Here is a 20,417-nt window from a genome sequence, read left to right on the forward strand (position 1 = left end):
TCTCAACTTCTTTAAAGCACGCATGCAGATGGAATCATTTTGCCAGCAGCGTATGAAATACTTCACCGTGTGATTTTATGGAAAACGCTACTTTCCAGGAACGCCGTTTTCCAGACTTAACTTCTGGTTCGTATTTTGGTAAAATTACTGCTTCCTCTTTGCATTTGTACCGCATCGATCCGCTCATTCCGGAGAGGTTTTTAATTCGTAGAAGGATTTTCAATTACAAAAGCTCAGTTCATTGAGTTTTACGTTTAAAGCGTCCAAGGTGCCCGATAATTTGAGTCATTTCCAGAATTAGCTCGTTTAGAGTAAAATAATCGTTCACAGCTTCTTCATTCGCATTCTCCAAATGAGGTGTTTTGATGGTTTCAAAAAGCTGCTTCTCCTCACATTAAATGACTTTAGATTCTATTCGCGCTTTCCGGAATATTCTTATTTCTCGGATAGCCATAAAAGGACTTCAATTTCTTCGTCAATTCCTTAAATTGTCTTATAACGTCCGTTTTGTTTTGTCCAGATCCTGACGCTCCTCACTCTCATAGAGCTGCTCAAAATTCTTCAAAAGTTCTCCTAGAGTACTCGTTCATGTATCTCTAAAGATATTCATGAAAAACTCCAAATACTCGTCGGCAAAGATCAGGAGCTTTGTGGTATCTTGCACGCATCTCGTTTCACATTGATTTAATATTTGAAAGTAGATTTCATTTAAGGTATTAAGTAGGTTTGTAAGACTTTGGGGAACTTTACCAGGATCTTGAAGGAAACTTCCTTAAGGGGCCACGTAAGAAATTGTGACGTAGCTAATTGTGTCGTTCCAACTGATTAAAATAATTTCCCCAAAGTTATGAGAGTAGATTTGTAGAACATAAGACTGCTATAGAGCGCAGAGAAAATACTAAGAATATAGAAGTCTCAGCTCCAACAACTCATACATTGTAGGTTCGTTGCGGCCCATTCAACAAGCGAAACTTGGCAAGACCATTGAGAACATAATCTCTTTAACAGAAGAATATCTGAAGCGCTGCGACTTATTATTTGAGCAAATTAGCGTGTTTCGTACAGTAGAGACTTTTACGTGGCTCTCTATGAAAATTTCCTTCTGGTCCCAGATGGTTTTTTTAAATCTCACATAGTTGTTTTATACTCTACAGGGTTAGCCACGCGACCCGTTCATTAGAAAATTTTTAACTTCTCACTATCATAGCCCAATTAAATTTAGTATTAGACTAGAATCGACCATTTTGAATTCAAGTAAGATATTTTTAAAATGGGGGCACTTCTAGTTATACCAGAGATAGATAGAGGGATTTCTCTAAATATTTGGACGCACCTTATTTGAAATATACCGTTTAAGAAATTAAAAATTTGATTTTCAACTCTTTTGGTATATCTCCTATATTTTAACTAAGGCGTGTTTAAATCTTTAGACGTAACCGTACAATTCATATATAAAGTACTTTTTTCCACAAAAAAAAAATTGTAAAGTGGTTGTTTGTAATGGGACACCCAGTACAATTTGTTTACATAGTAGACGAGAAAAATTTACTTTACTATAATTTTAGTTTGCGCAATACTCAACAGATGTCGAAATAGTGAAACATAATATTGAAATTTGTCTCTTTTTAACTTTATGGGTGTGAGAAAAACAAAAAACATGGTGGCCCACATGCAAAGAAGAAATCATTACTCAAAGCACTGTCATTGTCAAGGGAAGAAAGTGGGGTTATTGTTACTTTAAATCAATTCTTTTTTAAAATATTTTATTATTGTATGTTATACCTACATTAATAACACTAGAAATTCTAATTTTGCAAAACTTGTAAAAGCCTAAAATGATTTGCAAAAGCTTAACAAATGTATCCTTCGTCAACTACCAACAAATCAGATTCCTGCCACGCTTTACTAACTTGGCAGTCTTGAAGGGAAAACCACAACTTGTTGAAACTACCAACTCTATAGCATCCAAGAAAACCCCACCTGAGACTCAAGAGTTGTTTGTCTCGAGTACTGTAAAAACTTATGAAAACAACCATTCTCTGCATCCTGAAAGTCTGGTTATTCGTTCTAAATCATCAAAAAAGCCCTGTGTTGCTCCTGTTAAACCTATGACAGTAACCAGACAACTTATTAATGCTCAAGCGCTTAAAAAAGGCCCTATTTTAGATGAATGTGGCCAAGTAGTTTACAGTAAGATGCATAATAATGACACAAGAATCACCAAGATCATGTCTGAAGTTAAAACTAATCAGAAAAAGAGTGGGTTGATGTTACTGGAAGGCAAAAGACTAATAAGGGAAGCCCTTTTGACTGGTTGTGAATTGGAATATCTGCTTTTCAGCCGTATAGATGAAGTAGATTATTTAAAACCATACTTCCCGAAATTTGGCCGCCTCTATAAGATGCCTTATAAAGAGATGCAAGTGTGGTCTAAGTTGACAACTAGCCCAGGCATTGTGGGCATTTTTCAAATCCCAAAATCTGAAAATTTTGTGCCCAAAAACCCATTACCACTGACCATCATCTGTGACAACATTCGAGAACCCAGTAATTTAGGTTCAATCCTAAGAACTTCCAGTGGTGTTGGTTGTGAGAAGTTAATTTTAACAAAAGGTTGTACCAATGTTTGGGATGATAAAGTGTTGCGAAGTGCCTGTGGAGCCCATTTCAGGACCAAACTTTGTAAAGATATTTCATGGAATAATATTAAATCACAAGTATCTCCTGATGCTATAGTTTTTCTTGCTGATAATAATGTTTTAAGTAATAGTTCAAGCGACAGTATTGAGGATTTAAATGAAGTAATTGACAATATTCCTGTAATGCCATATTACTCAGTAGACTTCAGTAAGTTGCCCCACATAGTTTTGATAATTGGAGGTGAAACTGAAGGTTTGAGTGCAGAGTCTTATAAATTAGCAAAAGAATTCAAGGGGGCCAGGTTAAATGTACCTCTTAGTAATGGAGTAAATAGTTTAAATAGTGCTATAGCTTTAGGAATTATAAGTTTTGAGTTTAAGAGGCAGATTTGTAAAGAAACATTGTAGATTTGCTTGATAGTTTTAAACTTAATTTGAGGTTTTATTTTAAATATTGATTGTCTGTATTGTTTATTAGGTGGGTGGACACAGAGGCTATTTCAAACTGATAAATCATTTTTTTTGCATAAAAAATAAAAATGTTATTAGAACGTTGGTATTATTACCATAAATCAAACATCCAAAGTTTAGAAAATTATATTAAAGAAAACAAGAGGTATGTTGCTTTCTTCTCACCTTTTACTCTTAACTATTTGTGATACACATTAAGCTCGCAGTGCTGTCTACTTTGAGGTGAATTAATTGTTGCAATAACAGTAACAAAAATTAACATTTATTTCGTTATTCTTTAACTTTTCTAGGATTTTTTGCAATTTTGTTATTTCATTTATATTAACCTTTTGTGTCGTTAAAAGATCTAAATGTAGTTAGGTCTTTGAATAACGTAAGACCAAATAGCCGTTGCGCTCAGACATATTTAACGTACAGTGGAGTACTGCCAAATAGACAGCATTTCTTGAATGTGCTAAAATTAAATAAAATTCAATTTTTACGTATTACAATGACATCTATTGAGCATCTTTCATAATGTCTAACCAGTAATAGTAATTCTCCATGTTGGATTTAACAAGAGCAACAGTAGATGGCGGTAAAATTCATAATTAAAAAAAATGTAAAAAAAAGGATCGGCTTAGGCCCTTCCGCGATAAGAAGGATTTTTTTTAAATTCAAGCGAATTAATTGTTGTTGTTTATATTTTACACCTAAGTACAAAGGGTGATCGATAAAAAAAACCTCAAGCTGCGAGGTTTTTTTTTAATGATCACCCAATTATTGACGTAGTAAAGTGTATGGCGTAGTTTCTTCTTTTTTAGAATTTTCAATCAAAGATAATTGTTCGCTAGTCGTTCTGCAGAATGTTTTTATTTCTCGACCCAAATGTGTCTTTTATTTTCAACTTAATTCTCTCAATAACTATCAAATACGCAGTTAACTCTGAAGACATATATATATCCAAGAAGTTTTACTTGGCCCATAAACCTTGACACTTTCAGTAATCATTAACTAACTCATTTACCATAAATAAATAATACAAAAAATGAACACCCCCTAGGGCAGGAAGGCGACGTCTCAATTATTCGTTCAAGTGTTGCAAAATCCCCCGTAGTAATCACTCATCTATACAACAAACAAAGCCATCCTTGAGTGAAGAAATTTGTTTGTTTAAGCCGTCTTTACACGTATGTGTCGCCACAACGGACCCCTGGGTGATGGCGATAATTTGCGTATAAAAGCCACTGCAAAACTATTTTTGCCAAACTATTCAGGTTTGGATTTATAAAATCATATAGCAGCTGAAAAACTAAAATGGTGAAAGTGAGTTTCGTTATTTTGGGGTTCGTGAGTTTAGCATTTGGGGCTCCTGCCGAGCAGGAACCTGTCCCTATTGTAGCGCAGGAGAGCGATTTGCAACCTGATGGTACTTTTAAGTGGTCGTTTGAGACTGGAGATGGTGTCAAACAAGAACAGACTGGACAACCCAAACAGGTATGTTTCCCTCTAAATGATTATATTAGAACACGCATATCTTTCACAATCTTATACTTAAAAGATTCTTATTGCTTCTCAAAGCCTGCTAAGTTTTACGAACCAATAAACATAATTGCCACATTATTCAACTAAGTAGTATAATTTGATTACAGATGCTCCGTTTATAATCAATTTATAACTTATTGCCAAATCTCACATTATTATGTATTCAAACATCTTAACAAATTCGACTAGAGATTTCGTTGCGTCAAGAAGGTCGTCCACTTTTAATTAGGCGTCATAAAACTTAATATTCAATTTTGTTTCAGATTGAGCAGGAAACCCCGGTGGTATTGCAAGGTTCCGCTTCCTGGACCGACAACGAAGGCAACTCCCACCAACTCACCTATGTAGCCGACGAAAACGGGTACCAACCCCAAAGCGCCGATATTCCTCAAGCCCCTGAAATCCCTGCGGCCATTGCTAGGGCTCTAGAATACAATGCGGCTCATCCAGAACAAGATACTCAAGAACCTGCCAAACAATAGATTATAATGTTTCGAAATATAATTGTTATGTTTTCTTCTTTTGTACATTTGTAAATGTGAGGTGGTTATATAAAAAAATATGTTGAACTATGATGAATGTTATTTTAATTTCAATTAAACTCTAAATTTGATAGATTTAAAAAAAATTAATTCTGGAGTCTTGATAGTATGGTGAAGGAAATATGCCTCTATTGATTACGTACTGTTACTTGACGAAATGGTGAAGGCCACATGAACATAGTAAAACATATCTTTTAAAATATTATCATAGAAAAAATATTATTGTCTAGTTTTAATTGAATTACGATTTTCTATTTTGGTTTTGGGCTTTAATTCTGAAATATTCATTGCATGGAAATTCTACCCGTATTAATTACTCTCTACTTGCCACGACAGTCAAGAAAATTTTTAGAGTAATATTACATCTCTTTCGAAGTAATAACTCAAAAAGCAATTGTATTAAAAATACAAGTAATGATCTATGAGCCTGCGCCGAGAGGGTTGCACTTCTTTTAGTTTCCCAGATATGGATTACCTTTAATACTAATTTTTTCGATTTTTTAAAATGTGTCGAAATGAAATCGGACGGACTAATGAAGTAATTAAGACTGTAGTGAAACATATTTAATATTGCTTTAAAGCAAACATAAAATTGTCTATGGAGATATATACACATTTTCTATAGCAGGTAATTATTTGGTTGGTTCTTCTGGTGCAGGGTGAGTGGCGATCCATTCCAAAGCCCTGATGATGGCCTGAGGAATTTCAGGGGCAACTGGCAAGTCTGCACTAGAAGGCCTGTATCCATTTTCATCAGCTACATAGGAGATTTGATGGGCACCTCCTTCTGGGTCGACCCATGAAGCCGATCCTTCTACAACCTCTCCAGCTTCTTCAGGGCCAACTTCCTTCAATTGCCCCTGCTGATTCTGGCTGGTACCATCCTCGCTTTGGTAGTTCCACTTAAAGGATCCATCTGGATTAATTTCCTGACTTTGTTCCAGAATTGGCACTGGTTCTGGGGCGTGGGGTGTGGGTAGAGTGAGACTGAGAGCCACGAGGCCGTAGAGAATGAAAAGTTTAGCAAACATTTTTTATCAAATTCGATAACTAAGGAAAGATATAAAAAAATCCTCTATTTATACTCCGGATTATTTCACATCAAATTAGTGATACAGATTTCAAGGTGATGGGTGACCCAATTCTTCCCATGAATTTATGTGCATCTCATAAAATGATGCGAAATTGACTAATCAACAGTCGCCGGGGGCTGGTTAGGAATGTTAATTAGATTGCAGCTTCTTCATTATAATGGAATGATATTTGTATTCTAGGAGGCCACATTCGATTCTATTAATTATTGGATTGTGATGTCGTAGCGATTTTTTTGCTTTTAATTAAGTTGTATCTTTATATTTAATCGTCAAATTAAAACTACTTTGATTGTGTGTAAATAGAGAAAGAAGCATCTTCTGCACTTATTGTAATGAGTGTTTCTGATTGGTCGTTCCACCAAGATTTTCTAACATTTTTGGACTTTCTTTGATGTAACATATTCAAAGTTTCTTAAATACATAAAATTCTTATGTGCCACGTTGTGGAAATTCTTAGCCACTATCTAGAAATTTGCTATATATCAATTAGAAAATTTTTCCCACTATCGTAGCTCGATAAAATTTGGTTTCAAGTTAGAATCGACCATTTTGAAATCAAATAAAGTATTTTTAAAATGGCAGAATTTCCAGTTACACCGGAAGTAGTCACCAACTTTGTTATTTTAAATGGACCTCCCTAAATTTTTGTGATTTTCGGATTTCTCGTTAAATTTTGGGGTCACTTTATGTAAAGTGTCTTGTAAATTTACCGTTTCCTAGTTATACCAAAAAATTTGAAAATTTTGACAACTGCGAGATCTAACGGAAATCGGCATTGTGCATTAACCGCTTGCGAATTTTGGGATCGGTGTTCTGGGGCTCAAGAAGGATCTAATAGCTACGTGTTAACGCGTTTCAATTTGATAAAAAGTGTATTTCGACCCTCAAAACGCACCTTTGAAATTGCATTACTTCAAATCTTAATAACTTGCTTATTTCAAATAGGGCACCTTGTCCAGAATTGGTCCAGGGAACCTTAATAATATTCGATACAGAATTAAATTCTAGACTCAAAAATGCTTTAAGGTACAGGGAGTCCTATTTAAAATATTAGTACTTTAACTAAAACAACGAAAACAAATTGAGCCTTATTAAATAAGATGAAATACCTACGATATTTTGACAAAAGTTTGATATGATCTAAAAGGGCGTTTTAGCCCACATAAGGCCCTTAATATACCGGATATTTATAGTCAGTCTAATGGGGTTTCACTCGTGTTTGAGTTGTGTCCTTTTTGGTTCATCCATGCCGAGTTCGTCTCTGCGGCTATACGAATTCAATCTTTCTTCCACATTTGGCCACTTACTCTGATACAAATTCGATTTAAAATGTGCCTGAAAGATGAACCAGGAAACGGCCACTTTATGTAACAAATCGATTAGGTCTTAATATATTCGAACGACATTCTCGACAGTTATAATAATGCCGAAACGCTATAAATTTTTTAGAAATCACACCGATAATCTACATTCCAAATGAACTTTTGCAACGATTCCATTATCTATCTATATAAGCCCATTTAATCCATCCAACTTCGGCAGTTCATCACCAGCATCACAAACATGTTCCCAATGTACGGATTTCTCATCTTTTCTGTTGCTGCCATCTTGGCCACACAAGCCGCGCTTCAACCCCAACTACCAGTGGTACCCATACTCTACTCCAAGGCAGATATTAGCCCTGAAGGGTCCTTCCAATGGAGCTACGAGTCTGGAGATGGCAGCAAACAGGAGCAATCGGGACATGAGATTCTTCCAGAGGGCGGTCAAGCCCTCCAAGGATCAGCGAAGTGGGTTGACCCCGAAGGAGGGGTCCATGAATTGCGGTATGACGCAGATGAAAGAGGATACTTGCCCAGTAGCGCAGATCTACCCATTGCACCTGCGGTGCCGGAGGCTATTTTAAGGGGGCTGCAGTGGAACGCTGCTCACCCCGAAGAAGAGACGGAGACGTAGAATGCTATTTGAGTTGATATTTAAGAGTTATTGTTGTGATGGAAATTAAAATATTATTGAGTATTTTGATTAGTTTGGTGAAAGTTTCACAGGTAGAAAACGAAACCCTCAATATTAGAGCTTCAAGTGCGACGTTTTTGAATGAAGAATTAGAAAAAAGTCCATTTTCGAACACCTCGTAGATTTTAGGGCTTTGAAAAAATGTATTTGAGAAGGAAATTTCTGTGGGTTTTAAAGATCCAGAGCCTCAAAAATTAACTTCCTAAAATCGGAAAAAGTTGCATAATTTTAGTCTGCATCCGCATTTCTGCCATTCAAAAATTAGATTATTTTAATCAAACACCACCCATACTTTCGAACATTTTAATAATCAAAATTCAGCCTTAAGGTAGTAAGAAAAATGCTTATAAACTTGCTGTAATATTTTTAATCCATTACTAACTAAACAATATTTCACTCTTCATCGGGATGTGTCTTTAGGTAATTCAACAGTCTCTGTGTATCCCACGTATTAAGGGGCAAATCTTTACTATTCACCTTGGTACCTTCATTATCGGCAGTGTACGAGTATTGATGTACTTCATTTTCTGGATCAGTCCATTCATATACACCAACAACATTAATCCCATCCTGATCCACTCCTTCCTGTATTTGACTGGAATCAGCAGTTTTATAACTCCATTTGAAGGGCTTAGAGACATCTTCCAGGGGTGAAGCCTGTGTGAGGCGTACCGTAAAGGCAGCAGCAACCATTAGGAGAGTGAAAAGCATTAAATTTTTCAAGAACATCTTGAAAGGTTTGATTGAAATTGAGGTGAAGAATGAGCTTTTATACATTTTTTTTAATAATAATCGTATGTACATAAATTGAGTAGATCAATGGTGTTATTAGCAAAGGTCATTTCGGATGTTTATATTAGGAAATATTGTAATGATTTTACGTGGGTTCTTATACTGGTTTTAGTGAAAAATATTTATAGTTCTACATTTTACTAATGAGTTTAAAATTTTCTTGGGATTAATTTTGGAATCTTGACAATATAGTGAAGGAAAAATTGCGTCTCACTTCTGACAAGATGATGAAGAGCTAATATATGTTAAGCTTGCATTTCTCTCGAAACGGTCGGATGAAGAAATGTTATAATTGATGACTATACGCCTTAAACTACGATTCTTCTTTATATTGGTTTATAAAGGTCTCTTATGCGCAATATTTACAACAACAGAAGACTCTGTATTATTAGATGGCAACTTTTCCTAGTCATTTGAAGTCTTTCCTCTTCGAATCACGGTGATTACATGTCTTTAATCTTGATAACGATTAACTGTACACTAACAGAGAGGTTTATCGTTGCAAAACCAATTAATTCGAAATTCATGTGCGGACAACCTTCACATTTGAGTCAAAGCAATACTTTCCGATCCGTCGTCGCGCGAAGACGAATAAGCATAATTAACGGCAAGATAAAAATAACAACGACAAAATTCTTGGGGAATTTCTGCTCATTGTTTGGAAAATTCACGTAATAATCTTGTAAACTTGATGAATGGTCGTCCGGTAATGATAATTCACGAACAAGAAGCTGATCGCAAATGAACCGTAATGAATGGTATGAGTTACGTCAAGTATTCAAGGCGATGACGGCTTTGAACTTTACATTATCATTATTATCCGCTGTTCCCTAACGAAATCGCGCATTTTTCTTTGTTTTATTGCAAATGAGGATCGCCCACGCTGCGTTTGTTGCACAACCCGAAGACTCTTCTGCTTGTGGTCTCGACCTTAAAGGCGCATTTCCCAACCATATTTATCACTCTCGTTCGCTAAAGGTCGCATTTGAGTTTGTTAGTGGTATTTGGTTTTAATGCGACAATATTTTTTAATTTGTGATACTATTAGCATGAAAATTAAGGAAATTTTGATTTATCTTAGATGGTCTTCGCGTTTTATAATCTTTACCTTTAGAACATTATATATGACTATACGCATATCTTACAATAATAAACAGCAATTTAATAGCTTAGTACGTATTTGATGTTTTTGGTGGGTAGCAACACACAACATTCTGAAGAAATGGACATCTAAAAATTGCAGGAATTCTTTGAATGTCTTAAGTAAGGAGCTACGCTTAATAACCATGCTAAAACGTCTTGCATCTTCCGCTAATATGTGATTTCTGCATTAATTAGTTTTAATTAACACGGTCAATATTTTGAATTTAAAGCTGTTTATAGTCCTTGCATTTTCAATCTCTATAAATGGAATTTAGTGGAGTTTACACTAGGAACTAATAATTTATCGATTTGATGTGGACTTAGCTGCGAGAGCACTCTTGAAAATATCGAAAAACGCGCAAAAAATTCCAAAAGAAACTCGCCAAAGGTTAATTAGTAGCGAATGGCGAGAGGTGGCGCTCGCGTCCTGCTTCCTTCTTCCGCTCTTTAATAGTGAGACTTAACACGCTTTAAAGAAATGTAGCGAAATATCGTTGATTGTGTTTATTGATGCAACATTATAGACGAAAATCGTCCTCTTGCTGATATTTTGCACATTTGATCTGATACGTAGCCTCAAATTTGATATTTTTCGTTTTTCATTAGTTTTTGGTAAATCTATAGGAGTTCTAAGATGACTGAAATTTTCAATTATTAGAATTCGCATGGCACCTTGATGTTGTGAGACTGTTGGTGATTAGTATTGCTTCGCCGAGAATGAGTATAAGGCTGGTGGTAGATACCCAGCTCTCTGCAACATACCATAATACGTTTGATTCGTTTCAGTCTTGGAGCCTCTCTACTGGCCTCATTTAAATAAAGATTCAAATAGAGGTCTGATGGGACTCGAGTATGTTGAGAACACCATGCAATTTGTGCGTATGCTAAAATTTCTCGCTTAATTCTTATGCTAGCGGTTATTTATCTGACACGGAGACGTTTCTGAGAACAACAATACTGGGATCTCAAATTGTGCTTTATTCATCAACTTTCCCAAATAACTTGTAAATTGCTATAAAAATTGTAGTATTATGTAAATCACGATATTGTAGTAATGATAAAGCTAAAACGTTCTAGATGTTTTTGATATATTACTCTATTGAAATATTCTATTGGTTGCTCAAGTTCTGGACTCCAAGACCTCTAAAGAAACGTTGTCTGCTTCCGATCTTGAAAATATACCATAACTAGTTCGACGTTTAGGTCACCTATTTATTGGCATTTATTGACACAGGGAGATTTCCCACCTATACATATTCGGAATATCAGTCATTACCTACCTGAATCAATAATTTGATTATATTATAAGGTGGTAGTCGCGAAAGAGAGTTAAAGAACGACTAGAAAATCAACGCTCGAAGAGGTTCGAAAAAACCTCGCCGATGATTAAAGGGAACTTGCCTGTGATGGTCTTCTCAACATCTTTAATCATCAATATCACTCTGTTACTCCTACAGTCGTTTCATGAAGTAGCATCATGCAATGTAGTGTTTTTTTGAATAAAATTGTTATCTATTTCGTTTAAAAGGAATGACTAGGGGGCTACCGTGAGAATAAATGTGAAAATTTCAATAAAAATGTGTTTATTCTTTTAACCGAATCGAAATTAAGAGATGATCATGATGACAGCAATGAAGAAGCACATTATATTTTGTGTTTAATTCATTGCATGTAATATATACGATGATATATGATGAAACATAATGTTTCAATTGTAATATTAATTTTTACAGGTAGTTGGTAAACATATTGTGCTGATACGGCTTAAAATTACTTGTGTTTATCATGCATTATGTTTGTAATCTGACGAAGAACATGTATAAATTTATCTTCACATCAAATAATATTACAAATTACTTCGGATGCCATGACAACACAGTATTGCAAGTCATAAAATTCCGGCCCACACTTTGTTTTCATTTGGCCGGGAAAACAAAATGGTTTTGGCCAGTTAACAGTCACTATTTTGCATACATGCCAAAATATAGCTTTATTTCAACGTACATAGTGCAGAATTGCACAAGGTGCAGTAATTTGCAGTATTTAAATAATAGACCTTCATAGGCAGGAACGCTTCACGGGCAGGTCTCCCCTAGTTAGAAGCGCATTCCCAAAGATGGCGTTCGTGCGCTATTTCCGCTGTTTGATAATAGTGCAATTGACTGTTAATGAGTGGCGCCACTAAAAAATGATTTTGAAATGTACCATTAACGTTGCATTCATCATTGTCAAGAAACTTTTATACCATTTTTCTTATACCACTTTAGTTCAAAAATGTGTTTACTCAAATGGCAGTAGGTATATTCGATGTTCTAAATTGGATACTACCTGACTATTGAACGCTTTTTGATACTGCAGTAATTTATCCTGCACCTAATTTAAAACTTTTAAAACCGAGCGTCTTGTCGAATATTCTTGGATTTCACTATCTAATTCATATTTATTAACTACTTTTTATGCCTGTAATTTTTCTTTAAAATGATATCTAGATTATTTAAAACATCAATTAATAAGTGCAATAGTTTCCACGTTTCACTTTTATCATCCTCATTTTCATCAACCTTGTCGTTTGTAATGGTGGAGAACAGCTTAGTGGAGCTCCTAGTTTGCCTAAAGTGTTGCCTTCTTTAGAAACCACATTGGACGATTCTCTTGCTTGAGCGCGTAGGTGCAGACATAGCTCGACTACTCTTACCACAAGTTAGGCCCGCAAGAGGATCTAAAACTTTGGCTGATGAATTTTTATAAAGTTTTCGCCACAGAAACATAATTAAAAAAGACCTGGAAAATTACCAAAAAGCCTTAAACCAGGGCGGTTTAAGGTCAGGTTCAAGGTCAGATGACGCTTGCGCACTGATTTCGTTGCCCTCTTTTTGATAATAACTCAACTAAAGCCCCAGAAGGACACGTTCATCTGAAACGTACCATTTCATATACGTCCACCATTGTCAAGAAATTTTTGTGCACTGGATCTCATGAATGTAGTGCTTTTCCTGACACTGTGAGGCCTTATCCCTTACCTAATTCAAGACTTTGGATACAACGTTTTGTTAAATACCTTCAGACATCGAATTATTTGTACATACTTTTATTACTATTTATATCATTTACAGGAGCTAAAAATTACTATAACTGGACGATAATTGTTGGTTGTGTACACGGATGACCTAATCTAACCTGCACGAATACTGCTGGTGCATAGATAGTTTTTCGTGGTGGAGAATACGCGTAAAAACCGGAGGTTTCTTGATTGTTGGCTTAAGTGTAGAATTAGCTCGAAGGCGGGCAGTGGAGGCTAGGTCCGTAAAAACAAAGAAAAAACAACTTGCAGTAACAAATTATGGTGATGCTGTGTATATGGCCAAAGACTACGCCAAAGAAATACTTCCGGGAATCACTCGAATTCTAATCTTGCAAAAAAGGGATAGGAAAAAGCCCAAGGAGCTTCAAAACAATTTCGCTGAAGAGTGATAAAAAGCTCATTTCCATAGTTCGCGCTCTGATTCCGGGTTCTGATATTTAATAATTCAACTGAGACTTACATAGGTGACGGCGCTGAACAAATCATTTTACAATTAAGATTAAAATCACATTCACCATTGTCAAGAAACAGTTTTGCATTAAGTTCAGCATCTTATTGAGACTCTCAGACATCCAATTCTTTTTGTCTTTATCATTGCCTATGTCAATTACAAGTACTAAGGAGTGCTGAATTCTCATTATTACATTTTTCAATTAGCAACACAAAAAACTTCTACATTATATTCTCATTCGCGGCTTAGTTGGATGATACTGATTACCTGAATAGGGATGATGGTAAACTAATTGTGGCAGATATGTTGTGCCTAGTGGTGGAGAATATACTTGACATTTTGCTGAAGAATTCCTAGAAGGTAGATGGTTACCTGGAGGAACCACACTGATGGATTTCTTTGTGATTCCCTTAGATTTAGAATTATCAGTTTGATGACGTGCAGCGCAGGCTAAACCCAGAAGGACAATGAAAAATATGACTTTCAGCACAATTTGCTGGCGATGTGCCCATGCACGATCTGCATTGTCATATACAGGGTGTCCCGAAATTAAGCCACCATACTTAAACAGCGTAAATTACGTCCAAAAATAACACCAAAACTTTATATAAACATATATCGAAAAACGCTTTTTTAACGATCTATGGCTCTTTAAAGACATAACTCTGATGATGGTTATTTTGACATATTTCCAAAACGGTGCAAGATAACTTTATGAAATTTGGTAAGATTTTATACTTTTTAAACCTTAATTGACTGATGCGGTTGAATGGAAAATATTTCGTCAGAGGCGTGCCGCACGGGGGGCGTCGGAGTTAAAAAATGCTACATTTTTTTTATGTGCCCGGTTTTTTAGCTGCTGATGCAAAATTATGAAACCACATATGTATCCAGAAAAAAAATGTACTCTTGGTTCATATTGATAGAACGCTCCATTTTCGAATAAAATTAATTTGAACATTACATTGCATGACAAATACAAATGATGCTTAAAACGATCATTTTCAACCATATCAAAACTATTAAACAATAATAAAAAAAAACAACAAGAAATTGAAATGACACATTTTTAGAGTAAGTTTTCAAATAAGTTACTGTTTTGTTGGATATACAGTCTAGACCGTCTTTTTATGCTCTGGGAGGCACGAAGAATTTGAAACAGATTTTCTTTTTTGAACGGTAACTTATTTGAAAACTTACTCTAAAAATGTGTCATTTCAATTTCTTGTTGTTTTTTTTTATTATTGTTTAATAGTTTTGATATGGTTGAAAATGATCGTTTTAAGCATCATTTGTATTTGTCATGCAATGTAATGTTCAAATTAATTTTATTCGAAAATGGAGCGTTCTATCAATGTGAACCAAGAGTACCTTTTTTTTCTGGACACATATGTGGTTTCATAATTTTGCATCAGCAGCTAAAAAACCGGGCACATAAAAAAAATGTAGCATTTTTTAACTCCGACGCCCCCGTGCGGCACGCCTCTGACGAAATATTTTCCATTCAACCGCATCAGTCAATTAAGGTTTAAAAAGTATAAAATCTTACCAAATTTCATAAAGTTATCTTGCACCGTTTTGGAAATATGTCAAAATAACCATCATCAGAGTTATGTCTTTAAAGAGCCATAGATCGTTAAAAAAGCGTTTTTCGATATGTTTATATAAAGTTTTGGTGTTATTTTTGGACGTAATTTACGCTGTTTAAGTATGGTGCCTTAATTTCGGGACACCCTGTATAATATTTATATATAACTTCGTTTAACTTTCTGCGAGAATTAATAATCCTGGTTTGGCCAAAATGGATTCCATCTAAGTATAATGTGTAATTTTGGAGAACTAGATATTTAGGCCATTTTGCATAAACTTAATACAAATTAAGTGGCATTAATGATATTTTTCAGTTCGATTTTAATAAGTTTTAGTGGCATTAATCGTTGGCACGCCGCGGATCTCCGAGAACGAGAAAAAGAAGACTGTTCGCAGGAATGTTCGATATCTACCTTCAATCCTTCAAAGGACAATAAATACAATTTACTGTTTTTATTTCTCTTTAATTACAACAATGTACAACATCATATGGCAAGTTTAAAATTACACAGTCAGTGCGAGCACCCATATCTCTTGGTTTATTCCTGATTTTCTGGTTGGGGATGAGCAGCAATCCACTCTAAAGCCCTCGCAATGGGCGCGGGTATCTCAGGCGGCACAGGGATGTCAGATCCTTGAGGCTGGTACCCGTTTTCGTCTGCTACATAAACGAGCTCATGTTTGCCACCCTCGGGATCGCTCCACGCCGCAGCTCCCTGCACCACTTCAGCGGTTCCATTTTCTACGGGTTTGGGCACCCCTTGCTGGTCTTGCTTGGTTCCATCTCCGGCTTCGAACTTCCACTGGAAGCTACCATCGGGATGGACGTCTGAACTTTGAGATATGATGGGCACTGGCTCGCTGGGAGGGGCTGCGTATGCGACGGCTGCAAGGGCAAAGAAAGCGAATTTGAACAACATGATGATCGATTCTGAAGTGTTTTGGAGATCCGCGTGGTATTTATAGTATTTTCTTTTGTGGTCCCCTACTCGAAATGTTTCGGTAACAATAAACGATCTTCTAAATCAAATTTGACATCCTTGAGTATTATGATCGCGCTTCTGCGTCTTGTATAACACATATCGCAATGATACGACAAAGCGCGCCCACAGCACCTATATCGTGTTAAAGCGCATTTCACCGCAAGAATATGCGGCTCCATGTCATTATTGTTGTTTGAAAAGAGAGTCAGTCGTGTGTCCTGAATTTCGTGAAAGTTATGCAATTTCTATTTATCTTCTTCTCCTCGTTGCTGCCGTTCTTCGGGGACCTAGCGCGCCCATTCAGCTTTTGCACGATCGATTGGCACATTAGCGACCGGTTGCGTCAATGGGCGCCTTTATTTGATGGGTAAATAATTGACTTAGGTTAACAATGTGAAGATGTAACGTGCGTTTATGTTACCTTTAATGTAGCACGCGAAACATAGCAGAAATAGGTCAGCAAGCTTGAAATTTCAGATGAAGAATTGAAGGTGTTTGAATCAAATATCATGTGATAGAAAGTGCTGATTAGGACAAGCGTACATTCAAGTCTCACGTATCGAGCGAACGCACCTAAATTCGGTTACTCGCCGGATTTAGAAAGCCGACATTTAATTTCAAAATTGTTGCAGTTCCATAGGAAATGCAACGCCACTGTTTTTGGTGAAAACTGGGAATTTCTTCGCCATCCGAGATTTCCAAGAAACCATGAACGGATCAAGCAGGGTTTAAAAAGAGCTTAAAAACTACAGGAAAATCGCACGTGTGACGCAATTTTTTTCAACAACTTTCAAAGTACGCCATTGACTTTAAAGCTTAAAAACTCTTTAGTACATTATACTAACAAATCCATGGTTCAACAAGCGAGATTCAGAAGACCGGGGTTGCAGCGAGTTCGGTCGAAAGGGGGGAAAATAACTTTAAATTTTCCCCAGTCCTGGGGAACCCTGGGAAGTTCCCCAGTTTCCCAAGTCTCTGGACTTGTGGACAGAATTTACAGTTTGCATATTTGAAAATTTCTTCGAAACGTAAAATTTTCCTGAAACTATAATCGTAAGAAACAGGGTTTAAAAAATCTTAAAAATCCAAGGAAAACCATCCATATAACTGAGGGATGTACGGGGTGTCCTATTTTTATGTAATTTGAATGTTTCAGGCATTTCCGGAGAAGATGTAGAAAACCGTGGTCGAGACCCCTAGCCTGATGATTGAGTTAATTTCAATGGTCTAAACAGCATTTTGGTACCGTGACTCGTTTGGGAATTACAGGGTTTTCTTTAAAGCTCCATAATTCTTTTGTTTGAGAATATTTTAAATTTTGGCAAAAACACCTTTTGTGCATTTTTTCAGTGCAATCCAGTGGCGTCTTCAATTTTTTTCTAGCTTAATTTGTTTTTGAGTTACAGACCAAAAAAACGAAAAACGCTCTGTATTTCGCAAACGAGTCGACATATTAAAATGCTGTTCAGACCATTGAAATTGGATCATAAATAGGGTCAAGGATCCCAACCACGGTTTTTCTCCATCTACTCGAGAAATGTCTAAAACCCCTAAGTTACATAAAAAATGGGACATCCTGTACAAGGAGCTACTCCATTAATTTTATAGAGAATTCAAAACTGCGAATACTCTTTTTCAAATTACAATTAACTTTCCAGACGTCAAAGCCATACTGAAGATGGTTAAAAGTCACATATTTGAGATAATGACTAAAGTTAGATGCGACGCCACTGATTTTTAGATAAAATTTCTGAGATTTTCTTAAAGCAGTGCCAAGGAGGACCTAAGAATAACAAGAAAAAAGAGTCATGTTGAATATACGTTGAAAAACAGTTAAAATCTTGACTAATGCATCTGAATTAACATTCCACGCATTTGCGGGGAAAACGCCACTGGCCTTAAAAGGGAACCGACTCGAAAATTTGACTCCTAAATCTCACATTTAGCATTTAGCATATGCAGAAATCAGGGCAGTACCATGAAGGGTTTAAACGGAAACTCCATGGAGGCAAACACCCAACAGAGCGTTTTCCTCTAAGCACAGATAATAAAAGCATATGGCGATTGCCAGCTTGAGGCTTTATGACCAGCGACATTTTTTAAATTCTTCCAATTTATTTGTTTTTCTCAAACGATTTCTGGTTCCTCATTGAAAACAACTTTCAAAACGATGTTAGTGATTCCCAGCAACGAAAATATGGTGGGGCCGTCTGAAGTTAGTGACTATCACTGATGCCAGAAGATAGTCACCATGGTGGGCTTTCCGAAAAATTTTATATTTTTCGAAATTTTATTGCTAATCCTATTTAACCGTCACCAAATGAGGAGATGCAGAAAGTCTTTTCTGGAGTCCACTTGTGAGGATCTCGGTAGTCATAAAAGGTACAAAGTCGGTTAAGTAGAGTAAAAGTAGCGCAATTTGAAGTACCGACGTTTCGTCCTTCGTAACTATCATCAACTTTGTTTTTCCTTTTGGTTGAGGTTAAGTCCAGCAATTTGGTGCAAATATAAAACGTCCTGTTTTTGCGAAGCACGTTGGAAACCTTCAGGTTCTCCAGAAACGAGCACCTCGTATATGTTTATAGTATTTTCTTAGATGTTTTGCAATCGGGCGGCAAAGTTTGAATCAATTTGAATAAAAAATCATAAAACTTTTAATGCTTCTAATGATCACTCCGCTCACATTGGCAATTTCTTTTTCTCACCGGCACACGCCGTTTCTTTTTCTCTCTCTCTATCTCACATCATGTATACGCGATTAGTGAGCAATTAACATTTATGCAATAAGTGTCCAAAAAGAAAAATTAACATTCCGCAACAAATGCCAAATAATAATCCATTTGATAAATACACCCAAGTGCCCTTGGCTGGGAGAAATGCGTCGATGAAGATGCATTTGGTCTAAGACCGTATGAAGTAGGTGGTACCTACAATCAACAGCTTCATTGCTCAACATATACAGAGTGCGAAAAACAGACCATTAAAGGTTACCCGACGTGATTAATGACAGAAATAAATTTTGGGCAACGTGTTTGGTGATTTATTCTATTTTTTTGGTTCAATTTTTCTGGGTGCCAGGCCCCACCTCCATGAGCTCAATTCTCAGGCAATAGTCTTTCTAGGTCAATGATCATAGCTCACCCCGTAGAACGCATGATGTATTAACAAATCACACCAAGTAGGTACGTAGTACAAAGGTAGAGGGGAGCACCGCACAAATTACAAATAATAATAATCATATAAAAGCGCATCTGCTCTTGTAAGATAATCAGTACCGAGCAATTGCATTTATACGCCATCGAGAAAATGTTGGTTTCTTGTCGTAAAACCGCGGTCATACTAGCTTGTGTTGTGGTGGTGCTCGTGCGGGGTGCTCCGCAACAACCCACCAAAGAACCCGTGCCCATCATCTCTCAAGAGAGCGACATCCAGCCGGATGGTACCTTTAAATGGTCTTTCGAAGCTGGAGACGGCACCAAGGCCGAACAAAGCGGACAACCCAAACAGGTACTTTTTTCCTTATAATCTTTACCAAGCAGGGACAATAAGAATTATTGCAGATTGAGAAGGAAACCCCAGTGGTAATGCAGGGGGCGGCTTCGTGGACCGACAACGAAGGGGGTCAGCACCAGCTGACCTACACAGCAGACGAGAACGGGTACCAGCCTCAAAGTCCGGATATTCCAGTGGCTCCAGAAATTCCAGCTGCCATTCAAAGGGCGTTGGAGTATAATGCCGCTCATCCCGAACAAGACAACGAACAGTAGATTTGCGATTTTTCAAATACTCTCGTATGTATGATGTTATGTAAAGGCTGTTTATTATTGTGAATGTGTTATGTTTAATATGTTTTTTACTGATTTTGTGTTTTGTTATAATGTGATCTAGCATATGGCGAATAAAGGCTTCTTTGATAAACTTTTAGTTTTGTTTTTTGAGCTAGAAAAGTACTGTTTGGTTTAGTGAGAGTTTAATCTAATATTATTTTATTTTGCGGTCAATAGAAAATTTGAAGGAAAATCTTAAACATTCTCAAACTCGGACACCGAATGCGCTAAAATGGTTAGATGACTTTGAGATCAGCAGCTTT

General features: G+C 36.4%; 6 protein-coding genes across 6 annotated transcripts in view; 4 read left to right on the top strand and 2 right to left on the bottom strand.

Moving 5' to 3' along the window:
* The window catches only part of LOC136418065 (rRNA methyltransferase 3, mitochondrial), a 44,625-nt gene extending 41,373 nt beyond the window's left edge, over positions 1-3,252 (top strand). Inside the window, exon 2 of the mRNA XM_066403983.1 lies at positions 1,798-3,252. Within this exon, the coding sequence (XP_066260080.1) occupies positions 1,836-3,047 (1,212 nt within the window). The 5' untranslated portion in view covers positions 1,798-1,835 and the 3' untranslated portion in view covers positions 3,048-3,252. The remainder of the gene's footprint in view (positions 1-1,797) is intronic.
* A 1,050-nt stretch (positions 3,253-4,302) lies between these two features.
* Positions 4,303-5,175, top strand: LOC136418080 (larval cuticle protein 1-like). Its single transcript, XM_066404000.1, has 2 exons — positions 4,303-4,586; positions 4,898-5,175. The coding sequence occupies exons 1-2, from the start codon at positions 4,407-4,409 to the stop codon at positions 5,114-5,116; spliced, it is 399 nt and encodes a 132-aa protein (XP_066260097.1). The 5' UTR covers positions 4,303-4,406; the 3' UTR covers positions 5,117-5,175.
* A 633-nt stretch (positions 5,176-5,808) lies between these two features.
* Positions 5,809-6,207, bottom strand: LOC136418120 (endocuticle structural glycoprotein SgAbd-4-like). The gene has a single exon (XM_066404078.1). The coding sequence runs from the start codon at positions 6,205-6,207 to the stop codon at positions 5,809-5,811; it is 399 nt and encodes a 132-aa protein (XP_066260175.1).
* Positions 6,208-7,700: 1,493 nt separating this feature from the next.
* On the top strand, positions 7,701-8,242 carry LOC136418081 (larval cuticle protein III/IV-like). The gene has a single exon (XM_066404001.1). It carries the CDS (start codon positions 7,834-7,836, stop codon positions 8,224-8,226), a length of 393 nt encoding a protein of 130 aa, XP_066260098.1. The 5' UTR covers positions 7,701-7,833; the 3' UTR covers positions 8,227-8,242.
* Positions 8,243-15,883: 7,641 nt separating this feature from the next.
* Positions 15,884-16,264, bottom strand: LOC136418121 (endocuticle structural glycoprotein SgAbd-4-like). The gene has a single exon (XM_066404079.1). It carries the CDS (start codon positions 16,262-16,264, stop codon positions 15,884-15,886), a length of 381 nt encoding a protein of 126 aa, XP_066260176.1.
* Positions 16,265-19,574: 3,310 nt separating this feature from the next.
* LOC136418079 (endocuticle structural glycoprotein ABD-4-like) lies at positions 19,575-20,245 on the top strand. Its single transcript, XM_066403999.1, has 2 exons — positions 19,575-19,834; positions 19,888-20,245. The coding sequence occupies exons 1-2, from the start codon at positions 19,634-19,636 to the stop codon at positions 20,092-20,094; spliced, it is 408 nt and encodes a 135-aa protein (XP_066260096.1). The 5' UTR covers positions 19,575-19,633; the 3' UTR covers positions 20,095-20,245.
* The last annotated feature ends 172 nt before the right edge of the window (positions 20,246-20,417 follow it).

Source organism: Euwallacea similis, chromosome 32 (genome assembly GCF_039881205.1).
Source record: "Euwallacea similis isolate ESF13 chromosome 32, ESF131.1, whole genome shotgun sequence".
NCBI lineage: Eukaryota > Metazoa > Arthropoda > Insecta > Coleoptera > Curculionidae > Euwallacea > Euwallacea similis.

Excerpts from the sequence above, each read along its gene's own strand:
- LOC136418079 (XM_066403999.1), top strand. The coding sequence starts at position 19,634 with ATGTTGGTTTCTTGTCGTAAAACCGCGGTCATACTAGCTTGTGTTGTG. Across the intron at positions 19,835-19,887 it reads AAAGCGGACAACCCAAACAG|ATTGAGAAGGAAACCCCAGT; the intron begins GTACTTTTTTCC and ends GAATTATTGCAG.
- LOC136418120 (XM_066404078.1), bottom strand. The coding sequence starts at position 6,207 with ATGTTTGCTAAACTTTTCATTCTCTACGGCCTCGTGGCTCTCAGTCTC.
- LOC136418081 (XM_066404001.1), top strand. The coding sequence starts at position 7,834 with ATGTTCCCAATGTACGGATTTCTCATCTTTTCTGTTGCTGCCATCTTG.
- LOC136418121 (XM_066404079.1), bottom strand. The coding sequence starts at position 16,264 with ATGTTGTTCAAATTCGCTTTCTTTGCCCTTGCAGCCGTCGCATACGCA.
- LOC136418080 (XM_066404000.1), top strand. The coding sequence starts at position 4,407 with ATGGTGAAAGTGAGTTTCGTTATTTTGGGGTTCGTGAGTTTAGCATTT. Across the intron at positions 4,587-4,897 it reads AGACTGGACAACCCAAACAG|ATTGAGCAGGAAACCCCGGT; the intron begins GTATGTTTCCCT and ends ATTTTGTTTCAG.